Source organism: Oenanthe melanoleuca, chromosome 7 (genome assembly GCF_029582105.1).
Source record: "Oenanthe melanoleuca isolate GR-GAL-2019-014 chromosome 7, OMel1.0, whole genome shotgun sequence".
NCBI lineage: Eukaryota > Metazoa > Chordata > Aves > Passeriformes > Muscicapidae > Oenanthe > Oenanthe melanoleuca.
In genome coordinates, this window is record NC_079341.1 from 23,060,138 (window position 1) to 23,087,940 (window position 27,803).

Sequence of the window (27,803 nt, forward strand, 5' to 3'; positions counted from 1 at the left end):
ACATTAGCCTCCAGGAGCCAATGTTTGATACCTTTTCTGCAGATTACAGCTATAAAACACAGCTAACAGGGAGGTGAAATGCTAAAATAGAAAAAGTACCAAAAGCCTGAGAATCACAAGAGCACTTAGAAAAACTTTTTATTTAAACTGTTTAGTCCAGAATCATTTTCTTACAAAACAAGAGCAAAAGTTTGCCTGTGTCCCCTTCTCCTCATTCACCTGTAGAAATCAGCCAAGTCTTGAAGAAAACACCCACCCACCCACACACCCCACCTCAGGGGGTCAGGGTTAATCCCTGGCAGTCATCACAAGCTTCACTCTCCACTGACAGAAGAAGCACATGCCATGGAGCACGTCCTAATATTCAACACGAGCCTAGAGACGAGTGTGCAGAGGCAGACATGTGCCTAAAACAGACAATGCACACTTACTGGCACACAGCTACATTACTTAGCTTCAAGGTGGTCATTTCCTCTTCCCCACCTCCACAAAACATCAAGATCTGTTTAGATCTTTTTTCCTCATGGCCAAACAGAATATCCAAGAGCCCGTCTGTGACTGATCTAAGTAATGGCCAAATTTGCCAGTGAACAAACTCCTAGAAATAGACTTTTAGAAATGGAAAACATTGACAAAAGCACTCTGCAGCTGCTGATGAATTGGTTTTCTCAAGAGTTCTGCCTTGGGGACAGACAACCATTATCTGCTTTTAAGCAAAACAACTGTGGAAGCTGACATGCTGAAACACAACAGAATGATAGTTGCCCATGTCCATTCAGTCATCAGCAAAACCAGGGCTGCAAACCCTGCAGGCTGCCAGATGTGTGCTGCACATCTGTCACACTGTCAGACTGCCTTCTCATCCTCTGAGATAAAACATGCCAGAGATAAAGAAAACTTCAAGTCTTTTATTTTCAAAAACTCAAAAAATAATACATGATTGTTTTTGGTTTTTCTTTTTTAATTAAAAAAAATCTCTTAGCTGTCGCCATTTACACTTCCTCAATACGCCGCTTTTTTTTGGGACTCACTGAACATGTCTCTGCTTCTCTGTCTTGCAAGGCACTGCCAGAGTCAAACTCACAGCCAGCATCAGCTGCCTCCAAAAACAAAACATCATCAGCATCATCTCTGCTCTCAGAGAAGGTCTTCTGGAAAAGGTCATAGATTGTCTTCTGCTTTGGATCTGTCTGAGGAAACAGAACAGAACAGGATCTACGTCCCCACGGTCATGTAAAACAGTGAGCAAAACCAGAGACACTCCCTTTACACAGTGCACATGTGTGTACAGATCATACCATACATGATACATACACATCTGTCTCATACACATATACTCAAAGACATATATATTACATGGATGCTCAGAGGTCTCCTTGCAAGTAGCAGGCTTGGAAATTCTGTGGAGACTCCAAGCCAAGGCATGGATCCTGGGAGGAGCTGAACAATCTGGTCTGCGGCATTAAAGGCAGAACAGGTCTAAGGTCACCTGTGCCAATCTAGATGTACACAAGCCAAAGCCCATTCAGCCTCTCCCAGGGACCACCAATATTCTTTCAGGTCAATTACCTTAGGACAGTAATTAGTTGACTCAGCTGTTTCAGAGAAATTGGTTTCTGAAAGACCAGCTTCACCCAGCACTTTGATCTTCTCCTGAATCATTGGCCTAGGAGTGATAAATGGATATTACTGAAAGGAAAAAAATCAAGGACACTGCTTCATTTACTATGTGTAGATTAAAAAAGGATATAAAAAGGGTATAAAGATGGCTTTTCTATCAAACTTTTTTGGTTCCTTAACCTGTCCTGCTCTTGGTTAGAATCACAGTATGCTGTCTTGAGATATCAATCAATTAAATTGGTAACAATTAGAGGATTTTGGGCTATAAACATTTGGAGAACACATATGTCCAATAGAGAAACGAGCTGACTGAGGCAACACCAATGGTATTAAGTCAGATCAGGAAAATGCAGCTAAAAGGGGCTTCTAGTAGCTTGTGAACTCAGTCTCCAAAGCAAGCAATGGTAAACCCCAGCAACAGATGCATCAGCATTTCAAGGATAACTCCCAATATACAGCAGAAGGAAAAATCCATCAAGCCCAAGAGGCTGAGAGGCCATGGCCATACCTGCACACCGGACACTGAAAGATGCCAAGGCCATGGCACAATTAATGCTTTTACCAAATAACCTCATCCTCTTGTTCTTTTTCTTGCCTTTAAAAAGATGCCACTGTCTTTTTGAGAGCCATATTTCTTCCTCATTAAGCACTAGTGACTGCACAGACAGCATTTCACAAATAAAGGCAGAATTACTGTCATTAACTTTCCATGAAATTTGGGTGATGCATCAGTTTCCAGATCCTTGCATTGTAGGGTTATAATTACTTGCCATCATGATATTCTGGGAACTGCACAAGTTCACTTAGTTCATTCATTCCTTTAAACAAGGTAATAAAGATGTAATTTTGGACTTTAAATGAAGCAGCTGGTGGATAATTTCTTTTCATCATTTGCAGGTCAGCTCCCTTGCAGCACTGAAGATTCCTCAGATCCTGTCCACCTCCAGATGTCAGATTCCCCAGCCCTAAGGACTAATGTCCACTGGTAACTCTCACTGCAGGCAAAAAGCCTCATACCACAACTATCCAGAGGTGGGCCAACAGCCTCTCTGTAATCTATCTGAAGGGCTCACTGAAGAGCAAAAGGAAGGCAGTCCTCCTCCACAGCTCATTGAAGAGCAAGAGGAAGGCAGTCCTCCTCCACAGCTCCCTGTCCAAGCACACAGCAGCCAGATTGCTCCTCAGAACTGGATCTACAATACAATGAACCATCTCCAGTGTTTGCTGACTTTGAAAGCACTTTACAGTATCCTAGCACAGGAATGTTGTGGGCTGTTATCTAAGACAATTCCTCCTCCTTACATGGAGACTGTGAAGGTTTTAGATGCATCAGCTCTCCCAGAATTTCTTAAGAGCCCTCTCTTTGTCAGGTAACTACTTTTATTCCTCCTGCTTGTCATGTCCACTGCAGCCAGAACACGTCACCAGCTTGCAGCAGCCCTGGCACATATTGATCCTCCCCTCACAGGCCGTGGGAACCAGCACTATCATTAACCCCTTACACTACATATGGGACAAACAGTGAAAACACATGTCAGGAGAACCAAAGTGTCTTTCTCACTTCTTACCATAAGTAGTCATCTGCTGTGCCTTTAGCCACCAGGTAGTGAACATTAACAGAGCTGGTCTGTCCAATTCGGTGTGCCCGATCTTCTGCTTGGATCAAAATCTTAACATAAAAGCATGACAAGTAAAAAGTGAAAACTGCAACATCTGAGAAACAGTGTAAGCACCAGAGAACAGAAGATGTAATTTTTTCTGTTTAGCAACTCTTTCTTATCTGGATCCTGTTAAGACCTGTATTCTCAAACAGACTAAGCCAAGAAGTAGTCTGCTACACCAGGTTCCCAACAGGCACTGAACACTTTTCCAAAGTGGGGGTCAGCACTGATGAAGGACCCTTTCAGGTCTTGGCTGGGCAAACTCTTAAGAGCTCTGTCAAATAAAGATAGAAGCATGTTTTCCTTTTGTACAACCTTCCCCTGTGCAAGCTGTGCCAACCAGCCTCACAGGTTCAAGCCCAGGCATCTGTGGTTACAGTGCCATCAGATATCAGAAAGACACAAACCCTAGAGGAAGTTGCCTGCCCGTTACATCTCTTAATTAACAACATTTCTGCTCTCCAGGGAACATCCACCCCTGTCCCCTCCAGGACACTTACCCCTGGGTTCCAGAAGAGCTCTGCAAACACCACCAGATCTGCAGCAGACAATGTCAAGCCCATGTTTGCAGCAGTGAGGGAAAGGACAGCCACAGCCTGCTTCTCTGAGAACTGGAACTTCTGGCACAGAGACTGCCGCTCAGCTGAAGATGTGGAGCCGTCAATGCGAATGTGCTCAATGTGCTGTGAGAAGGCAGAAGATGCTGTTTAGAGACCTGGTGTCCCCTTCCTTGAATACTCCTTCCATGTTTAGTGGATCCCATGTCCAGTGCTGCCACTGAGCCAAGTCACCAGTGCCACTGTGGGTTATAAGCTGGAATGTTATCCTAAACCATTCTTCCCACTGCCCCAGCATGACCCAGCATGCTTTAGGAGCATCCATGGAAATCTCACATGAAAAGTTAGACAAACAAGAAAAGTCATGACAAATGACTGGCAGGTCTGTCAAGTCTTCCTACAGTATCTTAGTTCAAAAATGTAAGAGCACCACAGAGATAAAGGCAGCCAGGGATGGTGGGCTTGTGTAGTCTCATTCTCCCTCTGAGGAAAGCCTGGAGAACAATGGCCACACAGGGTAACACTCCTCCAAGAATTCACAAGCTCCAGGGCAGACAGTAGAATTAAAGAACATTAAATACAATAAAAGCCATTCAGCTAGTACAAAGTGCCTGCTGTGAGGCATTCACCCTGACAGCTCAGCTCCCTTGGTGAAGGGCACACTCAGAAGCACAGCAAGTAGAAATCATCTCTGTCATTAACTGTTCTAAACTATCTGACCAACGATAAATCCAGGGGGCTGTTCAACAGCTTCGAAGCTGGGACAGTGATAAAGTTAAGACAAATCAGTCAGTCACTTACTTTCTTTTTCAGCTCTGCAACTACTGCATCCAGCATTATCTTGTGATGAGCAAACACCAGGAATTTATTATTCCCACTTTCCAGTAACTCCAGGATGTATTCTCTACATGAAAAAGGAAAAACACCAAAACACTATAAAATTATGTGCTGAAAGAATACAGACTTTGCTCACAATAGATTTTGAAGATACTGCCCATCTATACACAAACACTAGGAAACAGGCTAGGATAAAAAGCTGCAGTAAAGTGCAAGTAGCATGTCAAGTCTTCTATAGATTAAAATACAGAAAGGAAAACTCCCTCAGGTTTTCTTCACCACAGGCAGACAGCTGCCTACATTATACTTGGGTGTCAAAGAGAATCAATTTATTATATCCTACTTGGAATGTGACATCCCAGGCCAATCAACTGAAGGTCATCTATACCTAATTACAATCTCACTCACCCATCTGTATTTCTAACTTCTGCAAGATCACAATACACTAAATCTGTATGCAGTTAAAGTTCCTGGGTTTACCTGCAATTGTTTTTATGTCAGAAGAAAACAACTGTAGACACACTGATCAGAAAAAAATCCTTTTCTTGCAAAGGTTCCCACTGACAATTTACTCCAGCTTAGGTATTCACATTTGTCAGCTATTTCTAGGAGTTATCCACATGCATATAGGCTAATGGCCAATGAGAGGCAACAAGACTCATTTAAAATATGACTTAAATGAAAACATCTGTAGCTTTTCCCATGGACTAGCAGCACAGCTACAGAACCCATTTCTATGTAGTAACTTGTATTACAATCAGGTTAACTGGAGCCTGAGGAACACCTATAAGACCATGCAGATTATGTAATTTTTTCTTTGGAACAGCAAAGTTTCTGAGAAGATCAGGAATACCAAGACCTTTGCTAAACTCAACATATCTTAGCTCAGCAGCAACTGTCACAAAGGACCAAGAAGGATTTCCAGGATTAAGATGTATTAAGATGGCAGACAACTTTGCAGGGTTCATAATATTCAGATCCCCATTACATGACAGTATTATTTAACAAAGAAATCTGGGAGAAGTGGGACTGCTGTATTTTAAAACAAATATCAAAGCAAACATACAGAGTAGTAGGCAGATGCCAACCAACACATCACAATTATTTCATATCTCATTCCCACATTCTATTTAATAAATGGTCATTTCAATGGAAGCAATGGAAGATAAGTCATTAAGGCAGAGGAAGTGCTGATGAACATAGACAGTACCATTAGTTCGATGGTACTGTAGTTTAGCAGCTTGTAGTAAATGTTATTTTAATTGCTACTAAACCCCAGGAAAAAATGGACTACTTCCTACCAGAGATTCAAACAGCACTTCATGGTTTTATATTCAGTTCACACTTGCAACTGAAATAAAAAGAAGAAAGTCTTCTAACTGTCCACTAACATAAAAGGAAGAAACTGTACTACAGAAGTGAATGCTGGGACTGTGAAGTGCAGTTCTGTGTCAAACAAGCAAGTTTTGCAGCAAGGTCTGCGACTGAAATCACACAGTGCACCTCAGTTGGTCCTTACATTCAGAGAGCTGTGGAAAGTAAACCATTTTCACAGTATTATCATACTTACTAGAAAGTTATGCTATGACCTAAAGCAACTCCTTTGCAGTCCCAGCAAAAAGGCTCAGGATGAAAAGGCACAGAAAGAAATTACTTCTAGGAAAGAGAGAGTTAAAAACACACCTGTGGTACGAAACTTTTACTAGTGAGGTCCCATGTGAGCCCTGTGGAAAAGCCAAGAACTGCAGCAGAAGCTGTGAGATTCCTAAAGCACACTACAACTAAAACTCAGCCCACCTCATAAGCTTTTTGGTTCAGGATTCCTGCTGCAGTAGAACTGCAGCATTTGTTTTCTCAAATTCTGTTGATGTTTTTAATTTCATTATTCCCCTGCTCTTTAAATTGAAAAAGGGTCCAGAGCAGGGAATTTGATCCAAGTCTCAAACACGAATTCATTTTAAATGGTTCAAATGACAGTTTAGATTTGTATCTGGAATGAATTAGAAGACTTATTCAGCCAAAGAACCCCAAGAGAAGAAAATGTTTAGTGCATTGTAATTACAATCAAGTTTTTCTAGGCTGACTTGAGGCTATACTTCATGTCCCTGCACTGTTATCTCTAAAGCACTGTCTCCCTGTTCTCAGCAGAAAACCACATTTTACTGGGCAAAAATGAAGCAGTGACACGGCGCTTACACGACTGAGCGGATTTTAGCTTCTGCTGTTCTGCTGAAGAAGACGAGAAGAGCTTCCTTCTCCTGTTGTTTCTGTAGGGGGAAGAGATAAGCAAATTTGAGACTCAAAAATGCCTTTTCTCCTTCTTGCTTACAGATCTGGTATTTCTGTTGCTGCCAGTAAACACTGCTAGGAAAAAAACCAGCCTAGAAAAGCACAACGGTAGAGGCATGGGGGGAAGTCTCCTACTCGCCATTAGGTACAGCAGATACTCACACAGCCCTGACACCTCCCTTCCTGCCTCCCACTCAACTCCTACCAGTTGGATGGCAAGTGTATCACAAATGCAGTTTTAGCTGAGAAAGCGTGTCCCAACTAAAATGGCAAGGAAAAACCTGTAAGTTCTTACAGAACTGTATTAGCAACCTAGGAGCCTAGAACATGCATTTTCCACCCATACAAGGAAAACAAACAAAAATAAACTCTTCACATTTTTGGCTACTGCTCCGTTCACAGCACAACTCAAACAAGGCTGTTTCTGTAGGCTGAATGAGATTACAAGGCTAGACAGGAGAGTAAGTAGAGAGGCAGGAGATATAAAAGACAATTAGAAATTACTAACAAGAGAAAAAAAGACAGGAAATGGTATCTATACAAAGGGACAAAGTAGACCACTTAGATAAAAAGCAAATCAAGCTGGGCTAGTTTTGATTGTGCTGTACACTAATTTAAAACTGTGCCTTCACATAAGGTGAGGTTCTGACCTTTGGAACTTTCATGCTTTTTCACAAAAAAGTTTTTTAAAATAACACCGGAAATAGCAATGGCTCATCGCGAAAATAAGTTTCTGACTTACACTTGCATATCCTTTGACCATCTTCTTTGCTTCAGCTGCCAGTGCAGCTTTGGTCTTTGCACTAATGCCCTCAGGAGCCACCACCACCATTTTGCGCTGCTTTGCTGGAAGCTGGGAAAGCACATCTGATTTCAGACGTCGGATCATGATGGACTCTTCCAGCAAAATCTTCAGTTCAGTTAAGTTGGATGATCCAGAGTAGTCCCAACCCCATGGCATCTGGGAAACATCAAAGCAGTTATCAGTGTCAAAAATATAAGAGACTGCTCTGCATACAATCCAAAAGCAGAATAGATTTCCAGGGAATTTGGACAAGGCAAGAACTTGACAGTCAGCAGGAGATTTGACAAAAATGGCAATAAGGTAGAAGTGCACAAACTAATCCACTCAACATGAAAAGGTTACTTACAAGCTTCCCTTCTTCCTATCTACACGAGCTCAGGGAGATGCAGGGAAGAAGACTATGCAGAAAGGTGGCAGGGATCCCTAACTCCGGCTCTGTGCCCTGATATTCACTCTCATACAGCAAGGTGTTGCTGCTCTCCACTTGCAGTTTTGAGCAGGCCAAAAGAACTCACTGCAGTTCTGTGCATGCACATTTATCTCAGCATTAAGCAGAGAGACACACAAAAATATTCTCTAACAGCATGAGGACAAACATCCTCAACCCAGATGCCTTCACAGGGTTGTTACACTTGTCTGACATGCTAGGTCAGAACTGCCTGTTCTCCACTGTGACCTGACTCCTGCTCTGCCTCCTGACATACTCTATTTCTGCCATTACCTTGTTTGGCTCAGACTCAAGCAAACCAGAAATAAACTGTGGCCAAAAAGACATCACTCCAAACACTGTCTTTTCAAAGCATCATCACTTCAAAGCTCCTCTGAACAAGCCATTCATTTACCCGTCCTTGAAGCACTCTCCTTTCAACCTGGCCTATCCTCCAAGATCTATGTGCAGGCAATATACACCTGTTCAACTAATCTCAGCTCATCACTTCTCCTACTAACAACTCCACAGCCTAGCTTTTGTTGTCTGAGAAAGAACAACAGTGGCATCAAAACTGGTGCATTCCCCAAATGAAGTTTCATTCAAACAACTGTCTTTCACAGAAGAGACCAATGTGATTTTAATGCTGAAGGAAGGTAAAAAAAGAAACCTTTTTGCTGCAATTTCACAAGTAAGTATAGGGAATACAGCTACAGGAATACCAAAAACCAAGGTGGGGAGAGAGGTGAAATCTTTGTTCTAAATAATATTGGCAGAGTCCAAAAATACAACTTCTGGTCTTGGAATAACAACCCAAAGTAAGACACTTCATATTCCCTCCTGAAATGCATATAGAGCATGCTGGAGCCCCAGCACCTCAATCAGCTACATTAATTGATAATATAGATTTAACCTTAAATATCTACATTGATTTTGTCTTTCCCAAGAGAAAACTGCTACAATACATAAATGGAAGTAAAAGAGAAATAAGCTCCTAAGTATTCACTGCATCCTCCATCCTCTCCTAGAATGCATGAGACAGAAAATAAATCATACTAGCCATAAGGTTAGTCATGCTACTGACTGTATTAAGGGGTGGTGCTTTGAACAGGGATAACAACATGCTGCGGGACTGGAAGAGAAGGAATCAAAGAGCTTATAGGCAAGTAAGACCTCTTTGATATCCAAAAGTGAACATTCCTACTTCAGGTTGAGATAAACAATCTGCAGTCCTATTGCCATATTGTACTGATGTGAACCATTAACTGACTTCAGATTCTGGTACTTATGGCCATCATTAAACTCATCTGACTTAATCTATTCCTACATAATTATACCACCATCTGATTAGCTACAGTTGGTTCATTCAAGCAGGAAACAATTCAAACCCTAAACACATACCCAGCTTGAATCCTGCAGAATTAAAACTTAGGCTCTGACAGCAACCCAGTGGTGTAGGGATAAAGGTAATAAGCCCACCTGGATCTCAGCCAACTCCCTCCTCAAAAACCAACATGGGTATCACTGCTCTGCTTCCCTGAAACCAAGAGTGCAACATCCCTCAAGTCCACAGAAAGTCAGCTCAAGTCTACCTGGGTTTATTAGCTTTAGGCATTCTGCATGAAAGCTGACATTGCTGAGCCACAGTCTTTATGCTCCCTCTCTGCATCTCTCAGGCTCTGTGGGCCCCGCAGAGCAGATGGGCAGAGCCAAGGAGCCCCCTGGTGCTGTGCCCAGCCTCCAAAGCCCACTGCCCACACTGCTCAGTGCACTGGTAGGTGAGCAGGAAGATCAACATAATTAGGCTGCTCAGTAAGATCTGCTCTGGGGCCTGGATAGTCCTCAGGCTACCTTTTTCCACTTAAAAGCCATTTTTTCCCACTTTCCACTTCCATAACAAGCAAGTCATACATCTGCTTTATGTCCACATAGCCAAATTGATTTCAGAAAAGCAGTATCATCATAAGGCTAAGAACAAGGCACACACAGAGCCAAGACACCATCTACTCTCACGTTAAAAAGAACAGACAGGCAGAGTCCCCACAGTACATTTAGGTTATATCTTGCTTATGGTGCTGGAACGATTTGCAAACAAGGAAACATCCTAGTTCTGTGCTGCACCTAGCTAGTTATAAAGAGGTAATTATTTTTGGAATTATTAAAATTTACTTTAGTATACCCTACTGTGGAAAAGAAAAGAGAGAAAAAAGAGGGATATTTATTTTGCCAAAATACACATCTGGCTTTGATCCATGACATTCCAGAACACATGCTCCCAACTGTGATTTTCTTACCAAAGTGTTACGTGAGTCAGTAAACTTATTACAGTGTTAGTAGAAGCTGCCAAAGTCTTACAAATTCAGATCATGTGCTCAGATAGAAATTACCTAATATTTGCAAACATCAGCCAGTTTGAAAAATGAACTCACAGCATGTATTTTGGGAAACAGTCTTGGGATACCTTGTAAATAACAGGTGACATTTCACTTGCTGCGTTTTTAAAAGTACAGATGCTGGGAGGCTGAACTAATAAAAAATTATAAACTTTTATAACTTTTCTAATCAATAAACTTTTATAACTTTTCTAATCAGATCTGTCAGATATTTGCAATTTTCTGTCATAAAATCTTGAAACAGAAACTAGTCAGACTTTAGTATTAAATTGAATGGGTCAGATTTGCCAATTTTTCTTTAATCTTATAGCGCAATCAGATTTATTATTAATACCAAATCATTTTTACATAACACCTTTCATCCTTACACATCTTCAAAAGCCTTGCAAAGACTCTCTGGTAATTCAGATCTAGGAAAAAGGAGATTCAAAAATTTTATATGAGACTGCAGTAAGAATTTTCTTGGTGGAAACATGGTATATGTTAGCTACCCCAAACAGAAAAGAAACTGAACACAAAAGCCCTACAAATAGCTGTAAGTATTTTTGAACACTGAAATGGTCATTTGGTGTTTCCAACCACTTTGCTAAACACTCTAAATTAGAGCTGTAGGGAGATTTGAGTCCCGTCTTTTGTGTCTAGGCAACCAGCACAGAAGATCCTAGAGCCTCTATGTACAAAAAGCAGCAGCAAAAGCTCTTTTCTCTTTGCAATGTGTGTTGCAACACACACAACAGCCATGGGAAGTACAGGTGAGCTGCCCATACCTTGGCAGCAAGGCAGACATTTGCTATCATGGCTGCAAATGCTGGCTTCCTGCAAAGCCAAATTCTTGCAGTGGTTGGACTCAGTAACTCTGTGGAAACAACTACTGAGCAGCTGGCGGAGAAGTTATTTTCAAAATATGCTGAGGATTGCACCCATTTCCTAAATTAGAAGAGGGTGGAATACAAAGATATAGTCTGGTTTTTTACTTATCTGGAGGTATAAAATCCAAAATCTGAAGCAACAAAGTCCTTTATCAAACAGTGATTCAAACAGACTAGAAACTTGGGTTTGTTTGTTTGTTTTTAAATCCATTAGCCCAAATCTGCAGCTGCTTAAAGGCCCCCATAGTTACTCTGCCCCTTTAAAAACCTCAGGGGATAGGCAAGATCTGATAAGAATAGGCTCCTTTCATCAGTTATGGCCACATTTCTTTGGGGATTTTTTTCCCCCTATTTTTATTTCCATGGTTTTCAAGGCAAGAAACACTACTGCCTTCATGCCACGACTGCAGCACCTAGACCTCCTCAGCTTAAGAACTTTCAAAACGTTACTCTGCAGAGAAACCTTCTCAAAAAAGGACGTAATATCATGCAGAAAGAGGAAGGGAGGAAAGAAAAAGGCTTGACATCTGGAAAGGTGCTGTTAGCAGAGCTCCAGGTGGCCGTTCCCCAGGGCAGTACCTTCCTGGCATCGCAGTAGCGCAGCCCAAAGCAGTGGAACTGCGGGAAGAAGCTGGGCTGCACCGCGGCGATCTGCGTGTACAGCTCGGCCGGCCGCGACATGGCCGGCGTTCCCGACAGCAGGATCACTCTCTTGGCAGCCTGGGGAAAACAAGCAGGGCATCGTTACCAGCAACACAGCAGAGCTCAGCAAGTCACTCCAGTCCTGAAAGAAAATCCCAGACCCCCCTGTTCAAGTGCCCTAAATGGAAGAGTGCTTCACCTTCACATGTACTTTCACTATCACTGCCTGAAGACTTTCAAGGACAGTGCTTCAAACTTCCAGGGAGTAGGACAAGCCACACAGTTCCTTAATACCCACCCACATGCTCTAAGGGAAGGAATCCATTTTTACTGCAGTACTTTCTGAATCAGCATTTACCCACTAGACACGTTAATATCTTACACCTGGCTCAACTTTTCATTTGGCATCAGCTACCACAGGAAAATGACAAACCCTCACAGGTACATCCCCATCTCCAGAGTAAATGCTGTCATCATAAACTTGCCACAGCAAGCCACAAGCAGACTGTCTTTCTCACAAAAGCAGAAGAGATACAAAGAAGGAGGATTTTATTCTTACTTCCCTGTTTATTTTATTTTTTAAGGTATACTAGCAAGGAGAAAAAAATGAAGCTCTCTGAAGCAGGGCCAGAAGATCTGACAGCCAATGGTGAGTGTAGGCACAGCTGGCTGGATGCTAGAACATGAGAGAATAAATACAAATCATGTAAGAAGATTGTAAAACGTGTTGTAGGGGAGACAGGAGGAGGATGGAAAGTATCTGAAGTAGGTGCTCCCAAGAAGTAGGGAAAAAATTACACTATAGACATTAAAGTCTCCAAGACATACTTCTACCTTCATTCCACCACTATTACCTAATTCTATTATTAGATAAAAGCTATGAATTTCTACCGCTGTAAATTCACATATTGTAGTTAAATTACATGTGCCTTGCAATTTCCTACATGGTTTAATGCAGGTTCATTAAAATAACAAAGAGATTGTTGAGTGACATCTGTACCAACAGCTCATTCACATTTAAATGAAAAAGAAAATTAAATTCTTTTATCATTTCACTGAGATCAACAAGTCACCCAGATCTATTCAGCTGTTTCATCCACTTACCAACCAAATCTGGTGGAAAAAAGTTCCGGAAATTAATTTCAAGACTCTATCAGCTATTTATATATAGGTTGTGATCAAGGTGGGACTTGCCTTCTCCAATAATCTCTATTAAACAGATCAGAGAGAAATGTGATCACCACCAGGATCACACAATTCCCATGAACATTTAAAAAAGCAGAATAGTCACTGAACTGAGTAAAAGGAAAGGTCAAACCTTTGAGCATGTCAGAAAGTGAGAGTTTGCACAAGACAGAGGTGATGATGCTACTCAAAAGAAGAAGGAGTCACAGAGACCAGAGATACCAGATCCCATGAGGAAACAGTGATCAAGCAGAAATTAGGTTATTTTTAAAAATTAAGGTAACATCAGAGGAGAACTGAACAGAACCTAGACAATATCTGACACCTAGCAGAAACCTTTGAGGAGGAAACTGAATCTACCCTGTTCCTCATGGACCAACAAAAGGTAACTGCCAGAAAAAGGGAAAATGAGGGCATGGGATGACAGACATCTCATGTAAGAAAACTCTGGATCAAGCTAAAGCAAGAACACACTCAAAAACAGACCAGGGACATAATAAAAGCAACATAAACCCAACTGTGTTGAAAGGGTTTATGCTGTTCTCAAGGCTCTCCCCCAGGAGCTGCACAAGATGAGGTTGGAACACTAATTCCCCAGTAGTCATAACAATTATTCAGGCTCCTTCCCCAATCCCTAAATAAGTGTCAAAAGAGAGCATGATGAAGTTACAGGTTATTTGAATTCTAAACTCGTCCAGCTGCTGCTTTGCTGTGTGTAACTTATTTCTGAACAGACAAGGTATTCAACCACTGCATGCTCTTAGCAAGGGCTGTGACATGTCTTCTAATTAGCCATTTAAAGCAAACTGAAAAGTAAAAGAAAACAAACAACAACAAAACCAAACAAACAAACAAACAAACAAGCCCCAAAAGACACTAACTCTACAAGAACTGTGAAAAACTTCAGATATTAATTCCAGAAAACTGCACAGAACATAGGTGGTCTAGCTCATTATCCCAAAGGTCCCTTTCCCTTTTAAAACCTGTGACAGATGGAGCTCAAGGAAGAACAGAAGAAAAAAAAAAAAAACCTAGGACAACAAATTTCCAAGTGTTGAAGGCTGACTTAAATTCTGGATGAAAGAAATGGCTTTGATTCCCATTTCTTTTTCTAGTGGCAACTCATTTTGAATAGATGCCAATAAAGATTTGCTCCTGCAGAGAAGTCTCTGCTGATCACTGCTTAATTCTTGTTTCCTGCTGAACCTTCTGTGCTGCCAAGAGTAAGCACGTAGCCTCTTTCTTCAAAGGTCTGTAACAGAAAATAAGATTGCAGGGGCCAGAAAGGACTTTCTAGCAAAATCAGATCTTGTAATCAATTGATACATATTTCCACATAGTTGAATTAACATTAGCTGCTCAGTAGTTGCATTTAGGCATAAAGTTCACATAACTGGTGTAGACCTGGTCTGCAGTTCTCATTTACTAAGTAGCCTAAGACAAATGTGGCTTTGTAGCATTACACAATACACCAGCAAGAATTAATTCCACAGCTGTGAAAACATTTACAAAAGTCACTTTTGAAAGTCAAAGAATAATTTATGAAATGATGGCACTTATTTCAGAGGTCAAGACCCAGCAACCAATGATTCAAAGGGGAGTAGGCAAGGCAAGGGGTTATGTGACAGACAAATAATTGAACACGCAAAGAGGCTCATTAACATACAATGACTGTCTCTGTGTTAAATGAATCTCACAGCAGGAGCTCTGCCATATGCTATCAGACTGACATACTTTTTAAAGGAAGTGTAGCTGGTTCTGGCTGTGCATTTACTCGTGTCCCCAGCTTTTGCTTACTGAGTCATTTTAAACTGCTTAGCTTAAGAATAGCTTATCCTGCAAAATGAAAAATCTGAGAAGGACCATAATAAAATAATCACCTGATGAAATAGAAGATGTGATAAAGGGGAAGAGTAGCAGCTGCTTTGAGGAATCTGTTTCTTTACTTGGGCAAGAGATTTGGCTCTGCATTTCCTAAGACAATCCTACAGTAATTATTCCAAAAAATAGAAATACTTTTCCCTATTGTTAACCAACATCTAGACAGACAATGTGTGTCAAACAGCAGTAATAAGCTATGAATGGAGCAAATTAAACTGCCTTCCTATTCCAAGAAGGAAGAAAAATTGGAAGGCAAGAACAGATCTGAAGATGAAGCCCTGAGGGCCCACAGCTTCTTCAGTTTCAAGATGAAATTCCTTCTCTCAGCAGGTGACAATAAGAAAAGGTTCTTTTATCTAATCCATACAGATTTGTTACACCTAAAGACAGCTGCTGTTTATTTCCCAATAGAAACTGGAATGTTTGTGTCCCCTCCTCACCTTCTACCTTCATGGACCTGTTTCTCTCCACTTTTTTTAAGCTGCTCTATGGCAACAAGCATAAAAGGTTTAGATTCCAGCCACATTTGGACTCCCATAACAAAACCAAAGATCTTTAACCCTGCAGACATCAGGATGTGCATCAGACTATTAACTGGAACAGCAGCAAATTAGTAATATTCTCCCCATGTTGGAGAGCAATGCTCATTGAGACCATAAAGAGTGTAAGCACATTTAATGCCACTGGAATTTTTTATTAGATAGTACCTTTTATTTCTCAGTTTCCAATGCAATTCTTCACTACTTATTGTGATGCTTCCAAATTGATCCATTTTCCATTGTGACCTTCCTTAGTTTCCATGCTTTGCAGTATTCCATGCAATTACAGAAGAATAAAGACCATGCAGCACCTTGGCTGGTCAAAATAAGTAGAATCCTTTCCACTCTGGTCCCCAAGAGATCCCACTACAGATCAGTGAAAAACCTCTGTTTTGCTTCTTCTCCATCCACATCCCTGTGGCTTTGCTGGTTTAAGGATATTGGTAGTATGTATACTCCCTCTCCTATGTTTACGTCTCTGAGTCAGTCTAATCTTAGAAGGAGAAAACAAAATGCTTCCAAGAAGTGTAACACTATTGACACTTTCTGCCTCTGAGGGAAGCAGATGCAGGGCAGAGGTGAAGGGAACAACCAGTATTGTCAGTATGCCTAGGAGAACTTAGTCCTAAATGTGAGACTGTAGAAAACAGCAAGATGACAAGTAGGTCCTATCACCAAGTGACACAGCTTTGAATTAGGGGGAAGCACATGCCAGGCCTAACCAGGCCTTTTGGTGACTCAACCACAGCCCAGCAGCATGAAGCTATTCTCACTTTGATGTGCATGGAAAGAAGACACAAAGACCACTTTGAACACAGCAACCTCCAGCCCCTGAGTACTGTGAGAGGTGCTGCAGCTGGAGACAAATCTCAGGCAGCTGCCAGCACAGACCTGCTGGTGTGAAAGCTGGCTGACTTTGAAAGCAGCAATTTTGCCACATGACCAAACATCAAAGGACTGTTTTCTACTACAGCTTTCAATCCCTCCTCCTCCATAATTCTGCAGGGATGCACACAGATTGTGTGCAAACTCTACTACCTCCTTTTACATAGGCAGACAGAGTATTCTCCCCCATGTACAAGTCTGCACACCCACAAGTCTGCACATCCACTGGAACATGAAGAGAAAAAGATATATGACCTAAAAATCTTGCTGCTATTTCACTCTATCTTACTGTTCATGCAATTGTAAGTTCCTCTCAAAGTTCTGTCCACTAACAGTAAATTTGGGATAATATGTCTGTATATTTACTCTAAACTAATGACAACCTGGGCAAGCCATGAGGCAGCAAGGACTTTCACTGCATACACCAAGCCATTATAAAATGTCTTCCTCTGTCTCAAGTAAAACTTTTCTGAATCTCTGTCAGGGTAGCAGCTAAGTATGTCAGAAGAGATACTGAGTGCTGCACACACAAAATTTGCATTTGTTAATATTAAAAAAAAATGTTTAAAGATTACCAACTGGCAGACTTAGGTGACATGTTTAATACATGGCTTTGCTTGACAATTCCATACCACACTTGCTCTGTAATATATACAAGAGAGCAGGAAAAGATGAATTATGACTGAGTAGCTAAAAACACCATTTTGAAAACCGGTCAATATCAGATATTAAAACTAAAATAAGGCTTTAAATGCTGTAACCATGAGCTAAAGATATGAGAGGTGGAGATTCAGTTTGGCTATCTAACAAGACAAATTAGAAACTAATATCCAAGGTATGTCATTTTTATTATCAATGCACTAATTTAATCAAATTATTGTGCAGTTCTGTATAAGCATTTCCAACAACTTATGTATTTTTTTATTATTCAAATGAAGAAATCAAAAGAGCAAATTCTATCAAGATAAAAAGAGTAATTAAGTATGTATAGAACTGACAAACATTTCTGTCTTGAAAAAATTTTAACTTAGATCTATCCAGTGTCATTATGGACTCACAAATCTTTGGAGTATGTAAGGACCAAGGATCACATTTCTTAAGCAGATTTTTTTTCTGTCCCTGAAAGTCAGTTCAAGCTTTTATGCTTTAGGACATTGAGATCCTCATGGGAAATACCAGCAACTATGGCAATTTCAGATAGTTTAAAGTAGTATTATGCTAACAGCTAGAAGTGGCAATGCTTAGAAGGTAGACAAACAAGGCATGAGTTAGCTCCAGGGGCTCTGGTTGCAGCACTGGCACAGCTTCACACTGTGACCTTAAGGTAGGGACTGAGGTACTGGAAGCAGTTTACCTCTCAAGGATTTGCCTACAGTTACACCTTTTTCTGGTCTCTTCTAAGAGCCCTATTGTTGCTCAAATCCTTTTAACATAGAGAAGGCAAGAACAAGAATATTATCCTCAACAACATATTTAGCCACCCCTCTTATTCAGTAATTTCAAGGTATCATGCAAAACAATAAAAATACTCCCATTTCTAACCCACTGGCTACTTACTACTGGTATCACATAGTACAGCTGTTAAATTCAGTATTTAAGTGATGAAAGCTCCAGATATTTTAGCAGTTCTTTCAAATATGAAAATGTTGGTGTGGTGTGTTGTGCACACACAGCATCACTCACTAGGAGCTGAAGACACAGCTGCCAAAGGGGATAGTTAAGAGCAAAATGCCTATGTTGGAAAATAAGAGAGAAGAAAAATGGCTACTACAGTAAATACTTCAGAAATTTTAGTCAGCAACCAGGCAAACAGAATTTACCTGAACATCTAACACAAAACATCTGCTACTGCATGCTCATTGCAGGTGAGATAATGCACAGTATGAACATGAAACTCTTAATGCTTTCAGAACACTGAAATTCAGTTTCAGAAGCGTCAGCTCTCAATTCTTTAAGACCAGTGATGTGACAGCATAAAACTGTAAATTCTCAGGAAGTGCATACAGGCAATTAACCTCTGCCTAACAGCTACCATCTTTCACTCTCATATCTTGCAGCCTGCAAATAATTTTGACAAGTTGATCCTTACAAAGCTTCAAGTAGCAAAGGATGAGGCTGCTTTCTGAGCATTTTGCAACGAGGAGAATTTGTTATTTTCCACGATTTTCAGACATACACCCTAATTATTGTATTTCAAACTGCTCACAGAATTGGACCTCCTACTTAAGTTTCCAAACATTAAAAGCCTGAAGTGATTTGAAAACCAAGAGAAGACACGAGTCAAGCCTTTAAGGAGAACAACCAAGTTATTCAAGGACAACCATCTTCAGCATCCCATTAAGAATCTTGCATATTAAAGTTGGTTGCTATAAAGCCATCACTGTTCAAATCTTATCTTTATACATACTGCTGACTAATTGCTGAAGAGGAGCTGCATTTACCTTCTTCTAATGCACAGACCCTGTAGTGTCTAGAAACTACCCATAACTTTAATCTGGATATGGTAGAGGCTACCAGGGTGAGTTTGACACCACTATATTCTTTCTACTCTCCCTGAATACACTGAGTAAGTTCTGACATTCCCCTTTCCCTGTCACCACAGAACTCGTCAGTGGCAGTACCACAATTATATCAAGGGAGCTGCTGAAGTTGTTTTGTTAGGTTTGCCATCTAATATTTGTATGGAAACAAGTGATAATGCCAAATTTCAGTCTTGGATCTACACTATTACCTGGATTTTCCTTGCACAACAAGAGAATTCAGTTGCTGGCTCCTAAAGCTGGTTAGTGGAGCAAGAATGCCCTGTGAGTCTGACATTAGCAATCAGAGCTTTGGCAGCATACACACCTTGAGTAGAGGCATGGCAGCTTGGCAGCGTGCAGTTTTTGTGTTCTTCAGGAAATGAGATTCATCCTGAAACAAAACAAGCATGAAAGAGCAGTCAGTTCAGATCCACAGGCCAAATGCAGGTTACAGAACAAATTCCCAGTGTTCTCAGCTATCTAGTACTACAGGCCTTTCATTCAGGATACTTCAGGCATTGGGATAGTCACATCAAATTCTAAACAAAAAGACAGAATGCAGAGTAGAAGGCTTCCTGCACTCAAACCTGCAACAAGCAAATGGAACAAAAATCAAACCTTGCAGGCATGAATCATAAATGAACACCAAAAAAAAAGTGAGCAGAGGGGGCTGGGGAGGGAAGGAGAAAGAGGAATATTATTTCCATAACTGATACTCATTTGCCCCTATGTATCTTTTAAATGCAGCAAACATAGGAGGACTGTACAGTGCCAGTTCCCTTAATAAGGGGTTAATGCAAATGATAAGGAAAAAAGAAATCTAATTAAGATCCAACTGTTCTGCTGATAGGGCTCACCAGGTGGGTAATAGTCTCTTACTTCAGACATCACCCTCAAATGGGCTTCACTTCTACTGCTATAGTAAGGCAGAATTTAAGGCACAAAAAGCAATTGGCAATCTCCAAGGGTATATTCTCATCCTTCCATGTGTGTAGAAAGAAGCATGCAAAGACAATGCAACTACTTAGCCTCTCAGGCACAGCCTTCTCCCTCTTAAGTAACAAGCTACATTAATTTTCCCAGCCACCAAAAGAAGATTGGAAATAAAACCAGGAAAGCTCAGCATGCAGTAGAGCTACTTTCTTTGTAGCTAAAAACCCACAAAGGGTCCAAATTTGAACATATAAACACAGAGAAAAAACATCTGTCAGTTCAGGGCTGGTTAAAAGTTCTAAGGCAGTAGCCTCGAGCCTACAAAAGTAATAATCTGCATTTCTACCTTGACAGAATGTTTAGTCAGAGTGTGTGTAGGAGAAAAAATACAAAAATGAAAAAGATCAGTTCCCCCATGAGTAGACTGGTCTCCAAAGAACTCCATCTATTACCACATTCCCATCTGATGCTAAGAAACAAAAAGGTTATTATGTTCCAATTGTCATGGTCTTTGGGTAGGTATATATGTGTGCTAAAAACTAGACTGAGAACATCAAATACTCATAGTAAGCTACATATACACTTTTGCTCTCTATTGATCCAAGCTGGATTTGAAACACTTGATGTTTTTAATTTTTAGTAACTGAAATTGAGAAAAATGCCATTTACTCTGCCTCTGTAAAAAGATAAAAACTGGAATTTGAAGTAATTTACAAAAGAAACTATACAAGTGATCAAGGAAGGCTTAATGCAGATTGTCAGTGGAACACAAACTAAATGCTTTACCCACATACTTGATGTTGAAAAGGTTATCTGGTTTACTGGATAAACACTAACACCACCCTGAAGTCCAAGACTTAAGAAGATAGAGTTCCAAGACTACTGTATTGACATACCACATTAACACTTTTCTCTCCAGCAGAAGACATGACCAAGCACAATTAAATCAGAGAGGCACCACAACCAGTAGAAGTGAAAACACAGCCTTAGGAATTAAACTCTACTAGTTATTTCAAAAGGTTTCAGAGAAACCTCATGCTTGCACTCATGAAAACAGATGTAATCACAGCCACAATTACAAGTTACTTTCAGTCCTAAATAAGGCCCATTTCACATTTCTTTGCTGTACAAAGGCTACCTCATTTGCAGCATAGAATTAACTTGAAAATTTTCATGTACCACTTACAACAATAACTACTTGGAATGTGCTCTTAAGTTGCTTGTCCATCCTGCTGAGGAGATCAAAACTGATGATGTTGATCAAGCTTCCTGTGAGGTTGTCTTTCCCACTCACTATGACATTGGTGCTTCCTGGACTCAAGGATGGAAGCCATCTGTGAAATGCCTGGAGGAAGAGGAAAGAAATTCATTGCATTCTGGTGCTTATCTTCTGTGTCAAAATCCTAATGAACTACACAGAATATCCTCATGAATACTTAGAACATGGACCCACCCCATCCACCATTAGACATCACTCTGAAGCACAGTAAGAGTAAGCAGCCTTCCCATGGCAACCTCCTTGGTAATGGGAATACCAAGAACAGAATTCAGGCAACCAGGCAACATCTACTTTACCAGCAAGGAAAGCTCAAACACTATTTCTTCTTACTGGAAAAAAAAAATCAAACCAAACAGACAAAAAGAAAACAAACCAATCCCAGTAAAACCCCAAAGAAACAAACAAAAATCTGATCTTGAGTGGAAATGTGCATAACCTCTTGAGAAAGGTACCTGCTATGCTCAGAGCCAGAGAACACTGTGACCACTGCTTACAGGGAAATTTAGCTTTCCCACTCAACAGGAAACCTAAGGTTGTGAAACACAGACTTCTAAGCAGTAAATATCTATCATTATAGAATGTTTACTCCATGGTGAGGGTGAAGTATAACTCACCCAGATGAACAAAACTCTTCCACTACCTACTCTTCTTAAAAAGTCCACAAAAAAAACCCCAAAACAACAACAACAACAAAAACAAAATGAAAAGATCAAGTTGACAACACACCAGCTGCTCTATGACAGTAGCTAAAATTCATGTGGTAATTGTCATTCAATCAACCTCTTGAAATGCTCCACACACCAGAGCAAGATATCCACCCCCAAACCCATCTGTTAGCCAGACCACCCACTATTTCCCTTGTAATTCTGTCCCCAGTGACACCAAGCTCCCTGCAAGGTTTGAGTTCTGCTGATGTTGCTCTGCAGAAAACTGTCTGGGCCCATCAGGATCTGGTCCCTACAGAAATGTAACCAAATGGTGATGAGAAATGGCATCTCTGTCTCTAGGAGCTTTGCCTTGTTGAAATCCCCCAACCACAATCATTCCTCTCCACTGTTCAGCAGCCTCATGCAGCAGCAGGAGGAGTTAAATGTGAACTTCTCACATTTCTCAGTATGTGAGAGAGTTAACAATTAACTGTCCTTCTCCCCTTACTGAAAACACCACAACCAAAATGACTGAACACACAGGCAAGGTTAGATACCAACCAAAAAAGTATGTGCTTGACACCATGTCAAAATTTAAGACAAAGGTGGCAGCAAAAGAAAAGTACCTGGAAACTCCTACTGTATTGCCTCCTCCTTTTATAAAGGGCATGTGACTAATTTATACCATAAAATTGATCCTGAATTTTTCACAGGGTGCTGACCTTAGTTGACAAGAAGTGCTATGAAACTGTTAATTATTTAAGTTTCAATGCTGAACTCCAGGTGCACGTGGGTGCAACACTTCTGACCCAAGACTACCTTTCCCTTCCCAGCTTCCTATGGCACCTTGACTATAAAGTCACTCAGTGACCTGAGCACAGAAAGCAAGAATAAATCAGTGATATTGCTAAGATGAAGAAAATTTCTGCCAATTTGCCACAAAAACTTCTATTGTTACAGTAAAACACATCTGTACTAGAATGAACTGAGTAGATTACAGACTATAATAAATTTCACCTTCTGATTTTCTGTGACACATTTTTCTTACATCTGCAGCCATCACATACTCAAAAATCAACCAGATCTCTAAAGCAAGTGTTCTAATGAAACATCTCCCACAAGAGCCTCTTGGGCAGCTGGGAGTAGGGGAAGGAAGAAATCAAGCACTCAAGTTAATTAAAAAAAAAAACAACCAACCAGACAAAAATGCCTCATATTTCCTATATCTCCTAAAGCAGAATGCAGAAGTTTATTTGCAGTTGCCCAATACTTCAGGAAACCTAGGCCCAAATTGTTCCTGGCATATATCCACAGAAGCAATGGATTCAGGTTAGGTGTTGTCCCACAGGTCTATAGACCTTGAGATTTCAAGTATGATGAGCATCACTCCCTTTTTCAGTAAACAACTTTATTTTCTTTTCACCCTGCATTTTCTTGCACTACTGGATATTAAAACACACACCAAGATGCTCTAAAAACCTGGTTACAGCAAAAAACCAGCAAATACAAATCAATAATTTTCTCATCAATGCAATATTCCAGGAAAAGCTGAACTCCCACCTCCTCCTCTGGATAGAAATTACTGACCTAAAAGTTCTGGCTCACCTTTTTCTCCCACAGTTGAACATTTTACTAGCCTATGGCAACCCAACAGCCTCAGTGTCCAAACTATGGCAATGATTTATTTCAAGACACATTTCTCAACCATACAAGCTTTCTTGGGCTTTGACCAACATTAATAAAGGACTCAGAGGAGTCAGCAGCATCCACTGGACAGGCCAAAAGACATATTAGAACAGACATTTAATGATGATGATAATGGGGCCTTTTGAACAGAGTGGAGAATCCCAGCATCTGGTCCCCTGTTCCAGCCAAGGAACTGGCAAATATTGCTATGATGGGCTTGAATACAAGACAATTGCTTGAATGTAACTATTATCTTTGACACTGATGAATAAAATGCCCCCTTGGAGCCAACTGGCTTGCAGGAACAAAGTTAACAGAGGGTCAGAGGACACACTTTCTCTAGTTGTCCCTCTTCCCAACAGATCAGCTGGACTACAAAAAGAAAATCAGCCAAAAAAAAAATATATATTTGTCATATACCATACAGTCCACACCAAGCAATTTCCCACCATCAAGTTTCTAAATCAGTATGACTTTTTTTTTCTTTGCCTTAATACATTAGGAGTTTAACTTCTGCACAGCACGATGCAGTCTAACCATCACACAGGCTCTTTACTGACCCCATGCCCATGGCCAAGCTCACAGTACCTCTGCCCATGTAAACCTCACAGAAGAAGGAGTGACCACCAGCAAGGGCCATTCCTGCTGGTAATAGGCAGCAATGCAGATGGCCTGGATGGTCTTGCCCAGCCCCATGTCATCCGCGAGGAGCAAACGTCCATTTCTGGAAATTGCAAAACTGGGGAAAACAGAGGGAGAGAGGAGTCAAGAAATGGGAAATCTGGCAACCAAGATGAGCACAAGTCATGATCGAGCCTCTAATGTGGATCATCTGGAAGTGATCTAGGTTCTTCAGTAACCCTGGGTTTTCTCCCTTAGTCTTCATACAAGGGAGCAACTCACAAATCTCTCAAAGCTTGGAAGCTCCTGAACAGAATGTTTCAGCCCAGTCCTTAGAGATTTTGATTTCATATGAGAAGTAGTCTCAAGACCTTACAATTATTTAAAGCACATTCTTTCCATTATATTACTCACATTGTGTTCCAGAGTTCAATCTGGCTGAGCTAAGAAATTATTACTAAAAACAATAGCAATTTAAGACCATTAAGTACAGACTGTCCTGGACTGCATATTGAAATCAACAACTAATGATCATATATGATGGGGACAAGGACATTTAAATTTGTATCTGTACATATAATTAGTAATTTTAAATCTTTTAGGGCTTAGGTCCCATTTCCATCCATTTTTAATATTCAAAAAACAACAACAACAGAAGAGATGCACTTGGGAAAAAAACCAATTACCTTACAAAATAAAAAATCATATGACAATTATGTACATACTGAATCACAAGAGGGAGATCAGAGATGTATCATTTCATTTGAACAATTTTTTAGACTAGCAAAATACTACTTTCCACCTGACTCATGATGAATTCTATCTAGAAACAGAACAGACGTGTCACTCAAAAAATAATTTTAAAAAATTGAAAAAAAATCCCAAACAAACCACACTATACCAAACAATCAAAAACCCAAAGTGCCAGAGTATAATAGACCCAGACTCTACAGAAATGCAGAACACTCCATGGACAAGAAGGCAACCTAGGCACCAATATAAACTACACAATTCCAGTGCTTAACAGCATGCAAAAAGGACATACTTCACACCTTCCCGCTGAAAGGGCATGAGGCTTGTCACGATTTTGGAGTCCACTACTGAAAGGTCAGCATCAGGAATGTCTGTCTGTGATGGAGATCTCTGGAGTTGGGCAGCAAAGGTCTTAATTACTGCTTCAGGCAGTGGCTCCACTTCTACAGACGCGAGGTTCAGTAACGCTACCACTGCAAAGAACACAGCAGTATATTATCTGAAGGGACAACATACACACAACTTCCATTATGGATCTCAGGGAACAACCCTCAACCTCTTCAAAAATATAATTTCCTATCCTTAAACAGCTCACAGAAATCATGGCATCATGCACAGGTGTTAGCCTGGCCTCTTCCATAAAGTCTATTTCAGAACCACATGATGAATCACATCTCCTCCCCTCGTACATAGACTTGGTTATAAAAAAACTGAAACTCTGATGCCATCATTCAGAGATGATTGTTACTAATACAGCTGGAGCTGGATTATTCATGCTGAGGGCAGCTTAGGGCACACTTTACTCAGAAAGGAAAGTACAGTTTTGAGCAAAAGAGCTCCTGAAGCCTAGAAAGCAGGGGCAGCTTTATCTTGACCTTGGGATTCTGTACCACTGAGGCTTCCACTGTGCCAAAACCATCAGAAGTGAACCAAGACAGTTACCTAAAGAGCATCATTCATCTTCAGTTTTGAAAACTCTCTTCTCCTGTTCCCTGAATTCACAGTTGAGTTCTGCCTCCACTTTTCCACACTTATTTACCACACTAGGTTAGAAAACAGGAAGCACCTCAAGACTCAGACACAGCTCTTGTACCACCAGCAGCAGCACTCCGACAGCATCCTTCAGGACCAACAGCACCTCCCTGATCAGCTGGTGGCCACTGCTGTTCTGCTGGACAGAAGCAGCTTGCAGGCCAGAACTAGCCTACAGGTAGCCACTTCAGTTCCTCAATACTACTGTTCCTTCACCCATGAAGCCTCACAACTTCACCTTCCCAGCTGGACTAAAGGGATCCCAAGATCCTGGAGCCTTCATCTTTTCAACCCAAGCATCATAACAATCACAGTATCTAGCCAATTCTCCTCCTGGATGACCTTATTTTAGGCCCCTCCAGCAGCCTCTCTATCCTATACCCCCAAAAATAAAAATGTTTCTTTTTAATCCAACAATTAATTTCTAAGAAAATGAACACTGGTTTTAAACATGCAGTGAGCTGTGACCAGGAAAACTTATTAAATAATTTTTGTCCAGTGACCGTGAAATCAAAGACACATCTATCTAGGAACACAAATGCATGGGCACAAATTTTTATTGCAGGAAGCAACTTCATTTTTTCTTTAGTATTTGGTTTGTATATGAAGTCCAGAAGAACTAAAATAAGCAACTAAAATAATGCACCAGAATTCAGTTAGGTATTTTTGTTTCAGTTGTCTCCAAGAGGAAAACAGCAGGATGGACCCCTGCCATATAAAAGGGAAAAGCAATTCCAAGAAATATACATATGAAAAGATTTCCATTTGTGGTTGGGCAGTGACCAAACTTTTTAAACTCTCCAGTTTAATTTATACTTCTTCAATAGCAGGAATTCACCCAAAGAACAGCACAAGCTTGTTATTACACTCACAGACAGAGCTATGTGTTAGCATAATTGCTACAATTTGCTCACTGATAATTCTGTTGCTATTGTTCTGTACATGAGCTGGGAGAGTGATTAAGATATATCTGCCACCAGCATGATTCATCCAACAGACAGTTTTTAGTGAAGTGACCTTTATATAAAGATGACTGAGCAACTAGGCAAAGAGATATTAACCTCTACAAACAGTTCCTAGCTAACAGATCTCTCTGCTGGAAATGGCAACCAGCCTTCCTAAATTCTCTTTTTTTAATTTTGATATAGGCAAATGAACAGGCAACAAAGCAAATGCTGTTCCTCTAAAAGGCACGTGCTGGAATCCTCAAATGCCCTCACAAATTACACTCTGCAAGATTCATGGATTTTTTTTTTTTTCCTTTCCTCAAATCTGTGGGATTCTGAATACTTCATGTAATGTGTACAACTGCCAGCCAGCATGACCAAGCCTATGACAGACTAGGAGGTGAGGTGTCTGCTCAGACTGCCTGGCACATGCTACAGCATCAGGCCCTTTGCACATACAAAAGGCCTTTTGACCAAATTGTGAGCTATCATCAGCACACACCAAAATCAGGAATGTCAACATTCCAACCCTGCAGTTTCATAACAGTCTCCTCCAAGACACACTCACTTGTTTTCCAGACCTGGCCTTCCTACACGGCCCCACCACATGGCTTTCAGCCCTACAGCCATTACTAATGTTATTAAGACATGCACCATAGAAGCATGCACTTACTCAATTATTAAACACACTCTGGTATCCCATGGAAGCAGGAGCCCATGCTGGGGAGAAACTACTCTAAGAAACAGCATTTTAGCTTGAAACACTCACACTTCCTGAGGATGTGTACAGAGC

General features: G+C 40.7%; 1 protein-coding gene across 2 annotated transcripts in view; it reads right to left on the reverse strand.

Annotated features, from left to right (window-relative positions):
• Positions 1–785: 785 nt before the first annotated feature.
• SMARCAL1 (SWI/SNF related, matrix associated, actin dependent regulator of chromatin, subfamily a like 1) overlaps positions 786–27,803 on the reverse strand; it is a 33,820-nt gene continuing 6,802 nt past the window's right edge. For both annotated transcript variants that reach the window (XM_056496567.1, XM_056496566.1), the window contains exons 6-17: positions 25,324–25,504; positions 24,246–24,396; positions 21,232–21,390; positions 19,438–19,503; positions 12,038–12,178; positions 7,707–7,925; positions 6,872–6,942; positions 4,640–4,742; positions 3,782–3,964; positions 3,189–3,289; positions 1,570–1,666; positions 786–1,190 (exon numbers count right to left, since the gene is read on the reverse strand). In XM_056496567.1, coding sequence (XP_056352542.1) covers positions 993–1,190; positions 1,570–1,666; positions 3,189–3,289; positions 3,782–3,964; positions 4,640–4,742; positions 6,872–6,942; positions 7,707–7,925; positions 12,038–12,178; positions 19,438–19,503; positions 21,232–21,390; positions 24,246–24,396; positions 25,324–25,504 — 1,670 coding nt within the window. In that variant the 3' untranslated portion in view covers positions 786–992. The remainder of the gene's footprint in view (positions 1,191–1,569; positions 1,667–3,188; positions 3,290–3,781; positions 3,965–4,639; positions 4,743–6,871; positions 6,943–7,706; positions 7,926–12,037; positions 12,179–19,437; positions 19,504–21,231; positions 21,391–24,245; positions 24,397–25,323; positions 25,505–27,803) is intronic.